This window comes from Lepisma saccharinum, chromosome 3 (genome assembly GCF_977018435.1).
Source record: "Lepisma saccharinum chromosome 3, izLepSacc3.1, whole genome shotgun sequence".
In the NCBI taxonomy this organism is placed as follows: Eukaryota; Metazoa; Arthropoda; class Insecta; order Zygentoma; family Lepismatidae; genus Lepisma; species Lepisma saccharinum.
The window spans coordinates 25,765,025-25,786,690 of NC_139231.1; the positions used below are offsets into that span (position 1 = coordinate 25,765,025).

Below are 21,666 nucleotides of genomic sequence, written 5' to 3' on the forward strand. Positions count from 1 at the left end.
AAAGATTCAGCTGAACCTCGGCCACAGAGCCACTGCATGCTCATGTAGCATGGCACACTGCTATGGTGTGAAAGGTTGTAATTGATTAATGTGTGTTGATTGCAGCTTTGGAAAGGTTGTAATTGATTAGTGTGCGTTGATTGCTGTTTTGGTGTGAAATGTGCTGATAAATATTTTTAGAAGAACTGCAGTTTATTGGTATGCTACGGTTACAGTGTAATAATTCTAAATTACCAAAGAGTTACTAAAGGTTATGGGTTTGAGGCCTTGATTAAAGGATGTTTCATTTTGATTGATTGATTGAATTGGTGTTTTAAGTCCACTTTATGCATAGTAAGGCTAATTGGGACTGGACCTACAGTTTAAAGTTGGATCCAAACCACTATGTGCCTCCACCAGGATCCCTTGATTACAAGGTGACGATGCTACCACTGTGCAATCGGGGAGGCCTTGTTTCATTTTGAGTGCCCTGTTATAAATTTAATCTAATCATGATTCATCCTCATAGTGAAAAGGACAGAAAAGAAACATAAAATAAGAATTTTAAGGGACATTTTCCTTTATTTTCTGCAAAACCACCAGATTGTTCTACTTTCCTTTCTAACTGATTGATTGATTGATTTGCTTTATTTTACTTCACTTTTTGTGCCACTTTTGGCTAATTTGGAAGATGTTGATGAATGACGATATGATGAAACTAATGAATGGACACTCACTAACATCCATGCTCAGGCCAGGATTCGAACCTAGGACCCCTGGCATAGTAGTGTGATGTGCTAACCACTCCACCACGGGGGACAGCTTTCCATTCTAATCGTCCACTAATAACCTCTAAATATTTCAGAAAGTACAGGGTCTGGAAATAAGCATGACTAGCAGAAGTAATGCTTCTAAAAATTTAGAGTAAAACTTGATTTTTGAAATGTTATTATACAATATATTTTTTTATAATTTAAAATATTAATTAAACAATTAACAAATTTGGATTCATTTACATAGAATGTTCAATTCAATTCAATAGCGTGATTCATATTTGTGAGAAAGAAAACTTAACTTTCTTCACAAGAGTAGTCTCTTGATTCATATAGAAATATTTCTAAATGGGTCAAAATTTTGAGAATCGAAAATAATCATTCAGGAAATAGCAAATACATACCCTATTCAGCTTCACTGTCCAGAAAACTCACAAAGTATTGAAAACTAAGACTCATTGCTTTCAGATATACCCAAAGGATAAGATACTGTATTCGCAATGATCAGGAAAAGATTTTACTGAAACATTTCTTGTAAAGTAAACATGATTTCACACTACAGACACAAGATTAAATGACATCTTTCCAATTCCTTAGCATAACTATCATGTACTAATACAAATGATTACACCAAATAATTATATGTCTTTCTTTGTATTTACAAGAAATCAAAACTATTGCCTACCATTATCTTCAACATGCTGTATAGTAAAAAAAATATACAACTCTGGTACCTAAACTATTATAAGTTTTCTTGGTTTACTTACAAGCAAAAGAAAGATACGATCTCTTTTAAATCCCATTGCTGCAGTAGCTTAAAACACTGCCAACTTCAAAGTTATTGATTGATTCAGTTTTTGACAGGTAAAAAACAACAGTGAATTAAATAAAAGTGATAGGGGCATTCTTAGAGGACTTCATTGTTCTATTTCAATGCAGTTTTATCAGCATATTCAAGCAGATAAGAAGAGCATAAGCACATTTTCAACAGAATAAAAATGTGCAGCAATGAAAGGGAACAATAAATAACAGAAACAAGATATACGGAAATAATGTTGAAAAAAATTAAATCTGAATGATGTCCACAAAATATTGGCATCCTCTTCCAATTACGATGATGCATGTAGTAAGAACGCATCACAGGGCTATGAAGTGATGTAGTAAAGTAAGATAGCTTCGAATTTTCATATATTGCATTTAAAAACATTTTACTGATTCCAGTATACACATAGGCATAACTAGCAGGGGGTTGGGGAGGTCTGGACCACTCTGACCTGCATCCATTCGTGAACATACAAATTAAGTGTCCTCTGCTTTCCGAATAACCCTCAAATAATAATACTAACATGCACTTATTTAGGTTATTATGTGAAATCTCAATGAAAATTAAGAGGTAATTTCTACCTGATGTAGAATTTTTTATTTCCGTAATTCATGTTTTGTTACTTTAATAAGCCAATTTATGTAATGCATTGTATAAGAAATAGTAGGGATGGGACCGATTAATCGGTACTCTATGGGTATCGGCCGATATAGGCATATCGGTGTATCGGTTTATCTGTAAAATTACCTATTATTTTACCGATCCTATATATCGATAAATATCTTATAATTTAGTGCAAAATTCTGCCATTTTGTTGTAATTTTTATGGACAATCTCCATGCCCTACTTTCTAAAAAAGTAATTGTCTAAATATGCAATTTCTTTTGCATTGCAGTCACCTCGAAACACACATTTGTTAAGGAGATCAAGGAACATTTCATATCTAATTTTATATCGGATCGGTAGACTATTGGTAAATTTTATATCAGTACTTTATCGGTATCGGCCAAAATTTCGTATCGGCCCATCCCTAAGAAATAGCAAATACTGGAACTGCAAAGCCTGTCAAAAGTCTGATGAAAATTTCTACTTGCATGCTGGATAAGATATGTTTTACTTATATCTTAATATTTCATTTCCAAGTAGTACAACTATTGCCACCAACGAAAATTTAGCAATCTTTCAAGATCTTGCAGACTCATCTATAATACCCATAATCAGTACAGGTTCAGTGCTTACCTATTCCAGCCTGCCCAACTACCCAGGACAGGCGGAGGAAGAGCATTACACCCCATATGTTTAGAAGGCATCTCATCTGTGGAAGAATAACAATGAGTCCTTTTGTGTACATACAATATAAAAAACAAATATTAATATCATAACGATTACCTATATCATCGTATCAAATACGAGATTTCAATAACAATATCCGTACATTTCAAAAACATTTATGCTGGTTGTGCTCCAATAACCAAGTAGTATTTACAACTTATGAAAAATTTAGAGATATGAGATGATTTGGAGATTCTAATACAAATATATCAATGAAAATTTAGCAAATACTGTCAGTTGTCAGTTATATAATTTTAAACTGTGCGTGTCTTCTTTTCTTTCATCTTGAGGGGCATTAATAGGAAGTGTTCTACAAAAATTGACAGGCTATTCAGCTTAAAGACATAAAATAGCAGAAAAAATAATTAAGCATTATGATGTGGTGCAGTGAGCCATAAAGTGTAAGCTCCAGCAATATAATAACCTACAATTAAATCATATCAAGTAATGTTGCATTTAATAGTTAACCAGTAGTCTAGACTAACACAATGGGAAGAATCATTGCAGATTTGCAGCAAAAGACATGCACACTTAGGTAGGTTATGTGCAGGAACGTGGCATGGATTTCAGTATTGTAAGCAATATTTACAAATAAAAATAATATTATATCCCACAGTGGCATATTCTGAAAATTTGAGCTGGTTTACCACAACAATTCTTATTTATGGTATATATTTATATATTAATTGAAGGACTCGGGGATAAAACATAGTAAGTGGCATTTTGGTCATTATTGGTCATTAATGTTAGCACTACACCATCAAGATGGCATTTTCCACAGTTTCAACAACATCATGTATGTCACATTTTTTTTAAAATAATATTTATTTTAACAGGAGTAATAGCAGAAATCTATTTCTTGGAGCATTCAGTAACTCAAAAGAGTTCTTACATGAAAAAGAGTCAACTGTGTTAGCAGTACATCTCAGTACATAAGATTAAGTACAAATAGCACTCCAACGGATACTATAATAAATGTAAAAGAGGAAGCATAAAAAGAAGCAGCAGAGGAAACCAAATCTAACTTAATTGTTACAGTCCAAATTATCTCCTTTACCATATGAGCATGAGAGTATTCAATAATGCATTAGCGGTTAAAAGAGACTGGGGATATTGAAAGAAATATCACATGGGTGTTCGGGCATATTGATAGAAAAAGTGGAAAGAATCGTGGTAGACAGTATTTGAAGTCCTAGAACGTCATCATGTTGGAAGCACTTCTTGATTCTTTCTGTGTTAAAGAATTGGTTTATCCACAAAACAAATATGTAACAGCAGCATGGCATGCTGACATCGGAGGAGAAGGAATATTGCTTGGATGTACGTAGAACCCCAATAAGGAGGTGCACATTGTAAAATTTGTAGGCATGCCATTTCATGACATCTAGTTCTTTCTTTTGTGCACTACTTACGAATGTAACTACTACTGTTCAAAGACTACTGCAGTAGGGAAGGGTGGGGACAATTGTAATAGCAGGTTAGTTGTAACAGTGCCTCCCCCATGTTTATGCTGTCAGCTGAAGGAAGAAGTTTCTCACAGCGCATGTGCCGTTGCAGGCGTGTGTTTGTGCGACAGTTAGAACAGCCAGTGGATGCAGCTGGAAAGGTGTGGAAATAAAAAAAAGATTTTTCTGCATGGTTAGTAATATTTTGAAATCCTCGTTCTTTTATTCTTAGATCGAAATGCATAAGGGGAATGAGAAACAAAATATATGTAACAAAGCGTGGGTGTATCAGGTATAAAACAGATAAATGTGGCACTCGGGAAGTGCAGCGTTGTTCCTAAAACTTTGATATTAGTCAATATGGAGGGTGTGGGGCTAGTTGTAACATAATGGGTGGGGTTAAATGTAACAGTGTTAATTTTCCTGTCAAAATATTCAGACGTAAAACTAAATCACTGATACACTGTTAAATAAACAATAATGATATTTAGAACTAAGCTGTGAGTTAAAGGTGAAACTAATTTGTTTGCTAAAAGTTATAATCATTTTTATGTTATCATTGTTCCTGATCCCTGACTAAACTGAGGTTTATATCATATAACGAAAACATAAAGACACATTTATCTTATACTTGCCTTCATATCAAACTCTGTAGTGTATTTACATTTTTATATGTTTGACTTTTGTGTATCTTGTTATAAGTAAACAATGAATCATATTCTATGTCTTTGTTACATTTTACCCCATTGTCTGTTACAACATACCCCACCCATGGCGAAAAATGTAACGTTTGCATTGTCCTTTTCAAACACATATTTTAAATATTTATCGAGAAGCAGTGACCTCATATCTTTGCCAAACATTAGAGGAAGGTTCTAAGATTATTGTCGTGCTGTGGTAAGATCCAGGGATGTAACGCTCATCTCCTATGATCACTTTTGTGAAAAATGTTACAATTGTTCCCACCCTCCTCTACTTACACATTAATCTATTAAGAAATGCCAATGAAATATATAGGAACTATTTTATCAACTTACAAACACTCCTTCTAGCCATCCAAATCTGATTATCTTCCCTTTTTTCACAGGCTCCTCATCAACTTTCCTTTCAGCCTGGAAATAAATATAAATTTATTTAAAAATAGGAATGCATGTTGAAATCAATATCAAATACTATTTTTAAAATGTATGTATCATAAAAGGTGAAAGTGCAAAATTATTAACAAATTACAAAAAATACACTTGAAACACACATCAACAGACCATCACACACATACACACACACACATACATGCATACACACAAGGTGATTCAAATGTAGTGAACCCATTTGTATCATTTATTACTATACCACTTTATGTGTTACAACAGAAATTGTCACGTATTTGAAGTCTATATATTGGAAGAAATTTGTGAAAAGTAGCATTGCGTATATCATATCACTACCATTCATATTGCAACACAAACGAATTCAATCCAAGAAACCAAACTTTCGATAACCTTCTCCAAAGCCTTTTGTGATAGTTCAAGAATTGCTATGCAAATGTTGTCCTTGAGAACATTAACTAATTTTTAATTTATTAAGTAGACAGTACCCTTGAGAAACAACCAAACTCAGGTGGAAGTCAGTCTCATTACCCATCAAACATTTCTTGTGCAAATCTGGTTGTTTGGCTAGCACGACGATCTCATTTGCAAAATGAAGTCACTTGGTCAGGTCGTTGGACATTAATTCTTGGTCAAGTTGACTTTTATAGGGATATGTGTGTGTAAGTCAACCTTTGAGATTATGTGCAAGGGCAGCTTGGGAATGCTAAGCTCTTGAGACCAACAATGGATTGATTTCTGAGGACTGTTTGCCACAGAATGCCAACAGTTTCAATGTTTTCTGGATTACAAGAAAAATAGGGGTGTCTAGTTTGGGGTTTGTCAACAACATTGCCTTTGGCATAGAACTGATCAATGCATCGTTTCATGATATTTTTTGTGGTAAAAATGCAAACATAAAATTGTTCTTTGTATGTTTGCTGGGCTAGCACAGTGCTATGTCCATGAGTAAAATACAGTTCAACAATGGATCACATCAATTGGATTTCAGTACATTTCAGTTCATAGTAAAATATACTTGAAAACAGCAGAATTTGTACACTGTAAACAGTAGCAATTGCGAGCAAAGCTAGTACATACAATTGTAATGAACAACTGAAAACATTTGGTTTCAGTACATGCAAACTTACACTTGAATACAATTCGAAAATGTCCTGAATTTCTAATTGGTTTCAGTTGAGATTCCAATTAAACCCAATCATTCTGATACCTTTATGGGACATCCAATTGAAATTTTAATTGGGGCCAATATAGACATTTCCAGCTGGGTATTGACAAGTCCACCTATTCATATTCAATCTCCAAAGTCATACCAACAGTATGCAATGTAAAATTCATCTATCTAAAATCAATGTAGCCTTGGCTGTTGTATGTGATCACTAGACCTAGGATTTTAGGTTTTTAACCTATTTTTTACCTTAGCAGGTAAATAAGAAATAACACGTTACGTCAGAGTTTCATTTACAAACAAAACAATTGATGAAGTTTTATAGTGCCTAAAATAACCTATTTTGCTTGTTAGAACCTATTTTAGGTTTATGCACCTAAATCAAACCACCTTTTAGGTTTCTACATATATTTTAAGGTTTTTCTAGATTTTTATGTCACACAGAGGTATTTGCTCGGTTTGATACCAAAAAAATCAATGTCTAATATCTTTAAAACACATTTTCTGTCGATTTCCCTCCCTTTATTTTCCACGCAGCATTCTTTTTCTTTCCTTCTTCGATAAAAATAAAATCTAAACTGTGAAGAGCGTCAGTGCATTTATAAGTATGTATAAATTCAACGAGATTTGGATTAATAAAAGTTGCATTTTTTCACGTCTATGCAGAAAAATTCACGCAGAATTCCTGGAGCCAATAACGGAAAATTTCAGGAATTCAAGGAATTCCCAGTGACTAGCCACCCTAGTATTGTGCAGCAAATCCTAGATACTTGATTCATTCTTCAGATCAAGAAGCAACTTTTGCTAACAACACAAATATAGGATTACAATAATTTGTGGATAATTTTGAAATGAATGAAATGAAAATTTTGTTAGAAAATTAATATTTGATTGTTAAATTTTTTTACGGTTCTTTTGAAATTTTGTTTTTGAAGATGTACAAAATCAGCATTTTTCAGGAATTTTGAAGCATTTTAAGTTTCTTTTGGAACCTACTGCAGGATTTTTCGTGCCTAATTAAAAAAATTTAGAACCTATTTTAGGATTTTTGAACCTATTTTAGGATTTTTATAACCTATTTTGTAATTTTTAGACCCTATTTTAGGAACCTAAAAGGACACTCTTTAGAACCTAAAAATCCGAGGTCTACTGATCACTTATCCTTTATTTCTCCATAATTTGGGCTTGTCAAATGTAACGTTTCTGCTATCTTTTGTGTGCCAAAAAGAAGAACATATCACAATTACCGTTACTTTACTTTAAAAGTAATGCATTGCTTTTGGACAAAAGTTTTCCCTCCACGGCATCACGAACTACACCCCCATGCCTTCACACACCTCTACGATTACGAGACATCACTGCTGGGAATCCATGTCCATGAATTCCTATCGAAGGGAATAAAATAACACCTGCTGAACTTCATTTTGTGCAAACGTGCTGCACAAAAGAAGTGTACAGTTCTGGTAGGAGGAAAGACAGGAGAGTGAATTCCAAGAACCACAGCTGGTGGAAGACGGCGTGAAAGTGTGAATGAGTAATTATTCACGGAGCCACTCCCTCATGAATGTGACAAGTTGCGAAATAATGACTGCAATACGTCAGGTGTTTTGCGTGTAATGAGCTAGCAGCAGAACTAACTCTGTAACAATGCTCTCGCGACAAGTGACGCCTTTGGGGAAACCGAGAGCCTGTTAGGAGCTGCTGCAGTAACTGTATCGAAGTAATGCCACTGCAACAGTGATGTAACCAGTGTCGGTGATATTGGCGCCTCTCGTACCATATGACTAAATCTTTAATACTGTATTTTTAAGATATTATTTCAAAAGAGTTGTGCACTATGACGACTATCGTGATTTATCAACACTTCCCATCACCCTCTTGAAATTTTACACAAGGCCAAATTTTGGTCGTTTTGGCTCTAAATTTACCATTACAGCACCTAAATACAAACTTACACCCCATAGGTGGAAAATTCTGAATAAACCCCATTGTGAGAACGTTCGAAATGAAGAAAGTGTAAGGATGGAGGATATTTCACAGCTTCCCATATTCACATTTTAAGTTGTTTTTTACACCTGATAGTAATAATTTGAAAGCCAATGGCTTACGCAGAAATGTTTCTGGGGTTTGTAAAGAATCCCTATCTGAAACATATGCGCCGATTTATTTCCATTTCTTGGGTTTCAAAATAAATAACACCAAAAGAATAAAATATTTTCAATTAAGTGCATTATTATTATTATTATTATTATATAGAAACTTGTAAAGCATGATATTTTTAGTTTTAATAGTTACACAGGAATGAAACATTCAATCTTATTTATACATACACAGAGCTTTTGTAGAAATTTCTAAGCTTAGGCAAGAATAAAATTCGCTGTATGTAGGGTTACACAAGTTTGCTGCAATTTAGCACAGACCTATTGCTGATCTACGTATATTTTCAACTTTGAGTTAGCGCGCCTGATAACCTTAAGAAGAATAAGTTTTTGGGGTCCACGTGCAGTCACTTATGAGCCACTGCGAAGGCCTTTCCACCCATCTGCCTGCGAACTGAGGACATTGCTGAACTATCTCCTCCACTAGTAAACTTGCTGATGTGGTAAGCATGAACAGAGAAATCGCTGTAAGTTTTAGGCTGACAGAGGGCAAGAAACAACTCTTCACTGGTGTATGTGTATTGGACTTGTTTTCATTTGACACTTTTGAAAAAAAAATTTTAGTATTACAAATTTAACATTATTTAGACCAAAGTTAACTTATTGCTATGGTACTGTACTAAACAAAATGTTAGAGGGCACACATTGTTTCTGTCTAGCCTTTCCTGATGGAACTTCGTGCGAGGTTTAGATTTAACGGTTCTAGATGACCAAAGGAGGTTATGAACAAATGCAAGCTAGATTACGATTGCTTAACACTGCAACAAAGAAAACAAAACGCAATACTTCAATACCGAATTGAATGAATCTGTTTCGCGGTTCACGTTTGCTAATAAAAGTGCTCTTCGTGTCTGGTGACGTTTGATAAGAACCTAGCAAACAAGCTGCGGGTAAGCCCACTTGTTTCTTACTCGGCATGCACCTTGCTCTCATGGTTGCAAGTCGTGATGGGGAAAAAGTTTTAGTGTAGGGCTATCGATCTTATCGCATCATGCGAGGTTACGAGGTTCGCTGCAGCGCCTTGCAGCGAATATTGTCTCATCGGGAGCAGGAACGGTTGAGAATAGCTTAATTGGGCATGGACTAAATTCTTACTACCTCATAACAAACCAACAGCAAAAATTATATAAATTGTCTCTCACATGTGTGTGCTTCTTTTCCTCAAAATAATTATTCACAAATTTAAAACTAAACTGTTTAGCAGCAACAATCTGAAGTGCATATTTGGCTTACTTCTCTCTCTATTAATTTACAATGCATTACAGAAAAGAAACATATTTCGAGCGAAGCGAGCAAGAACATTTGCAAATTTATAACAATATTGACTTAATAGGGGCGCAAATAATTTCACCGGGTGCCATGACATTCTCTCTTTTACAACTTTTCATTTAAGTCGTTCGGTGCTCAGGTCCGATTCCTGCCGCCTTCTAGCTACGGCTATGAACTTGATGAGACTGTAAGAAAAGCAGGTACTGCGAGCGAAGCGAGCAAGAAAGTTTTACGAAACGTATTTTTATATGCATAAAATTTGAAATCGAGGGGGGAAATTGCCCCTCTGTTTTCAGCGTTTTAATGTGTGTAACGTATACAGCCAACGGTCGATATTTTCATTCTTTATAATTCTTTGTGTCGTTTTAAGGGATGGAATTCTGTTTATGGGAATCAGATGTCCTCTGCTTATTGACCTTTTTATTACAATCCATGATCGTCACAATAGGGGAAAGAGAATGAATGTAAATGGTAATGGACATTCGCCTACTATTTCTTTTGCTGTTGGGTGTACAGTCATGGAAAAAAGTTCTTCCCCATAAGGCTTTAATAGGAGCAAGTAATGCAGGAGGGTAGGCATCACATATTGCACCCTTCGATGATCGGGTGATTTTGCCTGTCGTAACACCGATAAATGTGTTCCACGCGAAGGTCAACATGACAGGAAAGCAAAGAGGGTCACGTGACTATTGGTTACGTCGAGTGTTGTGCTTCTCCACGTCCCCAGTTCTTGATCCACATTGCAGAAAAAGTAGAGCTGCATGTAATATATGAAAATAGGTTGTTTTCAACTACACGCTTAATTATGATTTTCCCAATTGTAAATCTATCAGACGTGTCTCCCGATTTAGTCGGGACAGTCTTTTACTTTGAATTCCTGTTTGTCATAGGCGTAACTTGACGGGAGCAGAAAGGGCATTTGTAACCCCCCCTCCCAAAAATCAGGTTTCTTAAAGCTGCTAAAACAGGAATTAAATACTATGATTTGACGCGTCCAAAAAAAGAATTATATTGAAAGATTTTTCCCAAATACGTAGATAGCAATTTAATACTTTGAAAGTGTCTCAGATTTCTTTATTGTCACAACTTAGTGTGGCACAGGTCTACTACAAAAGTGGAATTTCGTAACAGAAATATGAACCCACTCCTTTTATTTCGTAGCCGATTTCATCTTGAAACTGAAATTAAGAATATTAGTTAACAATGTCATTGGTAAACAATAAAAAAATGTGTTAGACCCAATTCTTTAATACCTTATCATAATCTTTATCGCAAGTTTAAATTTTGTTGTAAGTCCACTTTATGCAAAAAAAAAAAAAGGTAAAGTTCTCACCTGTGCTTGGCGCTACGCCATGAACGCGTATAGGGGGTGTGGGGGTAACGCCCCACACTTTCTTGATTCGTTCGTGAGTGGTGGTGATGTGATCAGCATCACGCCCCTGACCGCCTTTACCCCCAGGGTTTCCCCCAGGTACCCATGTCATTCGACGCTGGGTGGGCGCTGGGGCCGCTTCCAACGTTAGAAAGGTTCCCGGGCTTGAACCGGCCGGGAATCGAACCCGGGGCCTATAGCATGGTAGTCAGACGCGTTACCGACTGAGTCGCCGGCACAGATAGACTAATCTGAAGTGCATACAGTTTAAAGTGGGATCCGAACCACTATGTGCGATCACCTGGTATCGTACCCCAGACCCCTTGATTACAAGGCCTTCCACTACGCCATCAGTGAGGCGCACACAATCTTTGTATTTCGACCTTTTTAAACCTATATGTATCATATAATAGGTTGTTTAACGTTGCTATGCCTCTATGGATTATATTTAGCCAGTATTCGAGCACATAGCGTCAGATTTCATAGAATATAAGCTTCTCTTCCATATTTATGGTTTCCTGTCTGCAGTAGAAAAACTGGCAGGTTCCCATAGCTTTTCTTTCAATAGTCTTCCAATGGTTGCATATCATATCACTCAAATTTGATTCATTCGTTTCGAACAGAATCCCCGATGGCGCAGTGGGATCGTGGGCGCCTTGTAATTAAGGGATCCCGGGTTCGATACTCGGTGGAGGAACATAGTGGTTCGGATCCCCCCTTTAAACTGTAGGTCCATTCACGATTAGCCTAACAGGACATAAAGTGGACTTAAGAGACCAAATCAAGCAACCAACACAATCCCGTTATTGTCCAGATTATCGAATCCAGAACCTTCGTCGCGAATAACATAGGCAGGAAGACAACGTGAAATAACCGAACAGAAACAGAACCTAAAACCTACATCGGATAGATTGGATTAAGTCGACGATACAGCACGGGTTCTGAAATGAAAAAGAATACGAAAGTTGAATGACCTCTATACGCACCCACTTTTCATCCACTCAATGGGGAAGATATCCTTCTAGCTGAGAAGCCTTTACTTAGGAGTGCCCTGAGGGAACTTCAAGGCCACGATGATAAAGTGTTCTACGTGCAATGACGGGACCAAAACATACGTCAGATAGCTGTGTTCCTCCTTATTTCGTACGCCATTGATAACTGGAACACGTGACCTCGTCTTTGGTAGAGCAGAAGCCTGCTTGCTTGCCACCACCCTTTAGTTCAGTGACCTTCGCCCGTAGTCAGCAAGAGTGAATGACTCACCATATACTTGTTGTCTGTGAGGCTACACAAGAATAGATATTTCGTCAGTGGCTGTAAGTATTGTTTCATCTGCAGTTATATCAGTTAACATTTCAATAGTTTCCTTCCTAATGGTTACGTTAGTGATAAACATGTAAATTAGTTCTCGAGAGTGAACGTTTTATCTATTTGAACGGGGGATTTTTATACAGCCTGCATGTATTATTTTTTCCTGAAACAAGAAGAAATTCGAAGACGCAAAAAGAGTTGTATAAGAGTAGTTAACAAAAGTAAAAATGAAGAAGAAAACGAAAATGTAAATGCTGAAATAAATTATGGTAGAGATCGAGTGAATAACATTTTGTCATGGGGCCTCCTCGATGGTGTAGTGATAACGTCGTCGCCTTGTAATCAGTGGATCCCGGGTTTGATACACGGTGGATGCACATAGTGGTTAGTATCCCACTTTAAACTGAAGGTCGAGTCCAGATTAGCATATCTGTGTACCAAACCAAAACTAAGAAAGAAATTGTCACAGTGTAAGAAAATTTCATGTTCAACCAGATACGAAACAAAAGGGAATAATATATTGCAGGTTGGAGTTCACATCTGTAGCATCTAACCAGCACAATTATGAATCGCAACATATCGTATCAGATCCATTTTTATTATACATGTATGATAATATAAGAGAAGTAGAGGGAAGAGAAAACCAAGCGAAACACGGACGCCTTCTCCAGAATTTCAAATCTCGTTACATAAGGTTCTGGGTTGGAGTCCCGAACAGGCATGACTTTCTTGTTCTTGCCCTTTTATCTGCTTCATTTCATCATAATTCATCGTTATGGTTTACCTGCAGGGGAAGAATAATGACAATAATTGCCAATACAAAGCCAATGACAAACAGAACAACTCGATTACGGAGGTGCCAAGAAGAAACGAGACTTGACAGTTTCTCCGCCTCTCGGTTTGTCGAATTGAAAATTGCTCTCCCGTTCTCGGTCTCGACTAGTTAAATATAGAAATCGAAAATGTATGTGAATGAATATACATGTATTTTATATATTCCGGTTTTGTAGGAGATTTCGTGAGAGATGAAATAAGTACTCTTCCATCGTATTTATTTTTATAATTTTTATTCCCTGTTCGATGATCGCGACGATAAGGACGAGTGACCATTACACGAAATTGATGACGAAATAGTCAAACACCCCCGACAAGGACGGTACTCAAAACCGGGAACTTTGGCGACGATATCGAATGTCAATCACTTAATGAGCTTGACCACCGAGCCTGCTTAATGTTGTTTCTCTCAGGAAATTCGTAATAACTGTCAATATCCCACATTCACTATCATTTTCTTCATAATTTATCTTATTGTTGTGATTAACCTGAATTCAAAGAATTAGTTGAAAGGCAAAAATGCAAGATTGAATGTCTCTGATGTTACTTCGTGCCGAATAATATGACGTGGTATTATGATATGAATTTATTAATCATATAATATGCCTATTCATTACATTGATTGATCCCAATTGAGCACACAAAATATGCTATAATGTCCACTCCATGGAGGAGTGGTTAGCACAGCGCCCTACGATGCCATGGGTCCCTGGTTAGAATCTCGACTTGGGCGTGGGTGTCCTTGGTAAGTGTCCCTTCATCAATTTCATCATAGCATCACTCATCTTCATCGTCGCTATTTGCCAAAAGTGAAAGAATAGCAAATCTAAATAACAAACATCCAATCAAATCGAACATCTCTACCGATTTAATTCTATACGGTACCGAATTCCCACTTTATTACTGCACCTTAAGTCATTTTACAGCATCTCAATTGTTTTCCGATTCGAAAACATTTGGAATGTTGTTTTGTGCAGTTGATTGTGCATTGTTTCGTTGTTTGGATTGTTTAATTAACGTCGCATTAATTAGTTTTAGACCAATCGTGACGGGGGAAGCAAGAGCACAAAGAAAGCGAAAAAGACAAGGAAGAGACCACGGCTTTCTTTAAAGATAGCATCCCGTGAATACAACTCAAGTGACTGCAGAATATTATGAATAAAATTTATTTCGCTTTTTCCTTTTATTTCTGTTTCAGTTATTTTACTTCGCTTTTCTTCTACCACTCGCGTTACTCGAGTCGGTGAGGAAGAATTATAAACTCGTGAAATGGACGATGGTACAAAAAAATATATGCCTCTCCCACGGTTCGATTTGGTTTGGTTTGATTTGGTGTTTTAAGTCCACTTTATGCGCAGTAAGGCTAATCGGGACTGGACCTACAGTTTAAAGTGGGATCCGAACCACTTGTGCCTCCACCGGGTATCGAACCCGGGATTCCCACGGTTCGAAACTGTCAGTACAAAATATTGTCTTATTTTTAAAATTTACGGGCAAATATGGTTTGTCACGTAGCAATTTTCGCTTATCTCTTTCTCAAGGGGATCCATTGCCTCTCTGATGTCGTATCTCTGATGTAACTCGGAATCACCAGGCAAACTTAAGCGAATATTTTATTATTTGGGTTGCATAAACAACATGCTTTAAGACGTTACGAAATTCTACGTCCCGTGGCCCAGGTATTTTTTTCTAAGACTGTACGTACATGGGTAAGAGACACTTCGGTGATATTCGTTGTATTTTAGGGATGGTATCAAGACGAGATGAGACTTCGCAGTGTCTCGATCTCGTCTTGACGTAGTACATATGACTGTCTCGTTCTCGGTCTCGTTTACTGTTGCAAACATCCGTCTTGTCTCGAGTCGAGAAATATAAAGTACAAACAGCATAGTTATTTACATTTTGTGCGTCACTGCACAAACTTTCATAGCATAGAGAGGCCATTAAGGCAAACAACTTTCCTCAATAACGTTCTTTGTTCGACTCCTCGTTTCGCTGCGAGGTATGGAAAACGAAATTTTATACTGAACACAAATCACAGTTGCCGTTAAGGAGTGAGTTTGCAATTGTTTGGTATGGTTGAGGAAGTCACGTAGGAAGGAAATTGGTTTAGGTAATTTTTTCAATGTCATACAAAAGTCTCGAATAGAGTGTCAGACTCGTCCCGATTTACAGATCTTCATCAGTCTAGCCTCAACCCAGTCTCAAAAGGTCCGATCCCATTCTCCTTTATCCCTATTGTAATATATTGAAGTTACTCTGAGTGTTCAGAACTTAATTTTTTAAATTTATTTATTTATTAAACTACCCCCTAAAGATTGCTACATAGAGGGATATGGGGGTAGCGCCCCACATATTCATGATCTCGGCAATCTGTGGAGGTGATGTGATCACTACCACGTTCCGACCGCATTTACCCACAATTTATTTGAGGCTGGGTGAACCCAGAGCCACTGTAAAAATTCCCACCAGAAATTTAATAACCCAACTTCAGAATCGAACCCGGGTTTTCTTCGTGGCAGTCAGACACCCTACCGACTGGACTTCCACGGTTCAGCACCCATAATTACAACGAAAACAACAACAAAAATGAATCCCAAAATCACCGGGAGAATTAAATAAAGTACAATTGGTGAAGAAGTAACTACATTATAGTTGAAAAAGCAGAAAAATGAACTATTCCCGCCACGAAGTAACTAATCAATTATTTTTTTCTAGTTGCTGCTGGTAATAATAATAATAATAATAATACGCGTACTGATAGGTACAGTGCTTTAAAAAGAGAGTGGATATCTTCCTCGTCTTGTCAACACGCCCTAATTGTGTAAGAGCACTCTGGACTGCATAGCGAGCTGTACTGTAGCGTTGTAAGAGACGCAGAAAGGGGAGCTGGACGAGGCGGTAGGCTTCGTCGGTTGCGTTCGTGCAGTGGGAACCTGTCGTCATCTGATTCGTGTGTGACAGTGCAGTGTGGCAGAAGAAACAGCAGGTGGTTCAGTGAAGAGGAGGGAGCCTTCCCCCACGGGGCTCCCCTATTCCGCACCGCACGGGTGGCTCGCTGGGCTCCACAAGTGCAGACGAGATGTTGAAGTCTGATTTATATCATGACAACGGGGTACCTGGAGATGTGTAACTGTCATTTTAATTTTGATTCATGCCGGTGGAGGCACACAGTGGTTCGGATCCCACTTTAAACTGTAGGTCCACTCCCGATTAGCCTTACTGTGCATAAAGTGGACTTAAAACGCCAAATCAATCAATCAATTTTGATATATGTTATTTGGCGTCACTTTTCTTTCTCATTTGGCTATTCCCGACGACGATTTACTTATTGGTTTGCTTTCTTTTCTGTCACTTTTGGATAGTCGCGAAGGTGAGGATGAGTGATTAAATTGATGAAGGGACACACACAAAGAACAACCATGCCGGGAGTCGAACTCGGGACCCCGCCGTCCAGCAAGCTCTGATAACCACCCGGCCACGGAGGTCGGGTTGTGTAACTATCGAAGAGTTACGTTGCTCATACGTAATAATCCAAAGGGGAACATCATCCAAAAAGATTGAGAAATACTGCTGTGCATGAAATGTTATTCCATCCCCAACTATTCAAACGTCTCCGGCGCCAAACCCAGCGTCGTACAAAGTGGGTACCTGGAGGAAACTCTGGGGGTAAAGGCGGCCAGGGGCGTGGTGCTGATCACATTACCCCCACCTTCGGCCGTGATCAAGAAAGTGTGGGGCCATAACTCCACACCCCGTATACGCTTTCATGGCGTGGCGCAAAAGCACAGGAGAGCACTTTGCTTTTTACCTTCTTACACAACACGTATATCTCCAAAGCAGAAGTTCTAGGACAAATTATTTTTGATACCATTGTATCTCTAGTGAGAGCGACAAGGACATATCGACGCTTCAATCCTGCTGTAACTGAAGTGAATGGCCAAGTACTCCACTTCTTTGAAAAGGAAGGGTAAAAAAAAGTAACGAATTCACGTTTGACTAGACGGGAATAAAAGGCAGAGCGTGCTATTTATTGTCGACACATCCGTCACGAACTGTATTGAAACAGTTCTTCCGGCAACGGGAAACCTGGTCTCACATGTAATAGACGTTTGCATGTTTCATATTGACTTCCTGTGCTTCGGTAGTAGACAATCTAAATGTGCTTTTGGGAGCATCACTCTTTCTCTATGCACTGTGTGGAGAAGAACAGACTTCAATTACTTTTCTCTTCATAAACTAAACATCACTCTTCAAAAGTAACATCTTAATTGTATGGTCGTCACATATAAGTTACTTTTTCAATAACTATACGTAACGCAGTTAGTTCTTGACCAAATGTGTAAATGAGGCTCTTCTTGGTCAACTGAAACGCAGATATTCTTCTTGATCAACTGTAACGAAGATACTTCTGGACTAATTATAAATGTAATTACTTTTTGACTAACTGCTTGGCTAGGTGTAGTGTAACCTTGATAGTTCTTAACCAACTGCATACTGTTGCTTCTTGACCAATTATAACGCATTTGCTGTTTGTTCAAGTAAAACGCAATTACACCTTGACCAACTGCAATGTAGTTACTGCGTTCGAGTAATTGCAATGGAATTACTTAACCGCAATAATCACTATAACGGGAGAAACATTCAGCAGATCAGCTGCAGACGTTTCAGTTGAATTCTGGTGTCCATTCCTTCGGTTACCTATCAAGCACCTATTTATTCTGGAGGATATGAGTACCTGTTCGCAACATACAGGGTGTTTCGTAAGTTATTTTACGAGTGAAAATAAGGTGGAAAGTTCATGTAACGAAATTCCGGAAACGGGTTTGTTGCCGAGTTATTGACGTTTGAAAACGTGGGAAAATGATTTTCCGAAGTGAATAATGGCAAAACGGGTGGAGAGAAGTCGTCGGTGTTGGGCGGTCCACTAAGAAATTGGGTACGCTCTTGTCAAAAAATCACGCGACAATGTTGTGCAATGTCGGCGCAAGGGATTCCCCAAAGGACGCGAACAAAGATGTTGACGGGAGTGGGGTGGGTGTGCGTTCTGCGTGAGCTGGTATCGACGAAAATTGGCATGTGTTGAATGGCACCAAAAACAAAGAAAATTTCCTGAGCGAAGGGCACCATGACGTAAATACGAAAAAATGAACTGTCGTAGGTTGCATACCCTGAAGGGCACACAGTATGCTTAATGGAGATGTGAAGGGCAAAATCATCACAGACGGTTTTCAAAGTGTCCACCATGTACTTCCAAGCAGAGGCGACAACGGCGAATCAAGGATTGTCTAGTGCGACCCAACAACCCCGGCGTTTCTGCTATCGATGCTGCAGCTACATTGATACGGGCAACGAGGTCCTCGGCTGACACGACAGGTGTTTCGTAAACGAGGCGTTTCATCTCTCCCCAGAGGAAGAAATCCAGGGGCGTAATATCAGGCGATGGAGGTGGCCATGGCACAGGCCCTCCCCTGCCAATGCACTGGTTGTGGAATACGGTATTGAGGAAAGGGCGCACATTCCGATCGAAATGAGGGGGTGCACCGTCATGTTGAAACCACAGTCTTTGTCTCAGTGCCAAGGGCACGTCCTCTAGTAGTTCAGGCAAAACCTCACTGAGAAATGCTTGATAAGTGGGTCTACATAGGCGAACAGGGAGAATGTACGGTCCAATCAAATGGTCATGCAGTATCCCGCACAACACATTCACTGCAAATCTGTGCTGATGATGTGCCACTAGCAGTGCATGTGGATTTTCATGTTCCCACACATGACTGTTTTTACTATTGAACACACTAGTTTTCGTGAAGATAGGCTCATCAGTCCATAGTACCGTATTCTGAAAATTGGGGATAGTTTCAATTTGATGAACAAACCATTGGCAAAAGTACTAACGTGGGCCAAAGTCCCGAGGTAAAAGTTCTTGCACTTTCTTCAATTTGTACGGGTGCATCCCCTCTTCTGCCAGGATTCGCCACACATTCACATGGTAGGTGTTTCGTTCGTGGGCTAGTGCGCGCGTACTGGTGCCTGGATGATCCATCACTGAAGTTTGCACATCTTCCACAAACCGTCGTGTTCGCACACTTCGCGGTCGCCCAACTTCTCGACGAGGTGGCAACACTGATCCTGTTTCCCGAAGTCGAGTGTCTACAGTTTGAAATAAGGTGTGCGATGGTAACACCCTATTTGGAAAACGTGCCCCATACAGACGCCTTGCAGCACGGTTATTACCTCCAGCCTCCCCATAAATCAGATGCATGTCCGCCAGCTCTTGGGACGTGTATGCAGCCATCCCTTACACCGGGGTACAAGTGTTTATGGCCGTTAACACTAGTACACTTCACAGAACACGATGGGCTGTGGCTAAGAATTAACACGTAACACTGCTAGGTCAAATGTTTGCCCAACACTACTGTCCAAGAACCTCACGTCTTTCCATTCAACCGTGAATGTTTAACAACCTGCTGCTGGCACATCACCTGAAGCACGAATGGCACAGACACGTGCGCTCCTTTATGAGGAAACCTACACTGTTGTCGTCAGATCACACGGACACCCATCTGCCCGTCAGGGTATGCAACCTATGACAGTTTATTTTTTTCGTTTTTACGTCATGAGGCCCTTCACTCAGGAAATTTTCTTTGTTTCTTGGTGCCATTCAACACATGCCAATTTTCGTCGATACCAGCTCACGCAGAACGCACACCCACCCCACTCTCGTCAACATCTTCGTTCGCGTCCTTTGGGGAATCCCTTGCGCCGACATTGCACAACATTGTCGCGTGATTTTTTGACAAGAGCGTACCCAATTTCTTAGTGGACCGCCCAACACCGACGACTTCTCTCCACCCGTTTTGCCATTATTCACTTCGGAAAATCATTTTCCCACGTTTTCAAACGTCAATAACTCGGCAACAAAGCCGTTTCCGGAATTTCGTTACATGAACATTCCACCTTATTTTCACTCGTACAATCACCTCCCAAGCGTTGTAAACGAACTTACGAAACACCCTGTATAAGTATGTCGGAAAAAGTAGCAACTCTCAGTTACCAGCAGAAAATTTAATCATGTTATGAAGAGCAGGGTTTTTACCCAGGCCACCGTTTAAAAACTTGAGACTTGGAGCAAGATATGTCTTTAAAATCGAGGCGAGACAGAGATTTTCAATACAATCTAAAGTATATGAAAATTTAGTCTAAATAAAAATTGCATTAATTGTTATTTCATATTTTTGTATCTTTACTTTGATACTCGAAAACAATATCTAAACCAGGCCTTGTCAACCGCCATATTTGTGGAAGAGCGCTCTCGTATTTGTGTCTCGACTGCAGAGCGAGCAGCGGTACTGTAGCGTTGTAAGAGGGGCGGAAATGAGGGAGTGAAAGAGTCAGGAGGCTTACCTCTCGACAGCTGATTCGTGACTAATATGGCAATGTGGCACAGTGGCGCAACCACAGGGGTGCAGTGCCCCCAACCTTGGACGGAAATGAGTTCAAAGAGGGGGGGCAAACATTGACGGCCAAGTGTACTTGCAGGGGGCAATTACCGTCCACAACTTCAAATTTTATGCAAATAAAAATACTTTTCATAAAATTTTCTTGCCCGCTTCGCTCGCAATGCCTGGTTTTCTTGGGTCTTATCAAATTCAGAACCGTAGCTAGGGACGGCGGGAGTCGGCCCTGGGAGCCGAATGATCTAAATGAAAATAAGTTTTAAAATTGATCGATTGACTTGTGGTCCACTTTACGCACAGAAAGGCTAATCGGGACTGGACCTACAGTTTAAAGTGGAATCCGAACCACTATGCCATGTGCCTCCACCGGGTATCGAACCCGGGACTCCTTGATCATAAGGCGACGATGTTACCACTACACCATCGGGGAGGCACAAAAGTTATAAAAGAGAGAATGGATTGGCGTCCCGTGAAATTATTTGCACCCTATTAAATCAATATTGATTTCAGCCTGCAAGAAGATTGGATCCAAAAATTTTCTTCCTCGCTTCGCTCGCAATTTAGCATTCTTATGTCCATATGCATTGTAATTTACCAGACAGAGAAATAGCACTTGTCTTAATTGATTTTGTTTTAAA

General features: G+C 38.8%; 1 protein-coding gene across 4 annotated transcripts in view; it reads right to left on the reverse strand.

The window, feature by feature from the left end:
* LOC145984942 (bumetanide-sensitive sodium-(potassium)-chloride cotransporter-like) overlaps positions 1-21,666 on the reverse strand; it is a 418,353-nt gene that overhangs the window by 87,229 nt on the left and 309,458 nt on the right. For all 4 annotated transcript variants that reach the window (XM_083118362.1, XM_083118360.1, XM_083118364.1 and 1 more), the window contains exons 2-3: positions 5,390-5,464; positions 2,815-2,890 (exon numbers count right to left, since the gene is read on the reverse strand). In XM_083118362.1, coding sequence (XP_082974488.1) covers positions 2,815-2,890; positions 5,390-5,464 — 151 coding nt within the window. The remainder of the gene's footprint in view (positions 1-2,814; positions 2,891-5,389; positions 5,465-21,666) is intronic.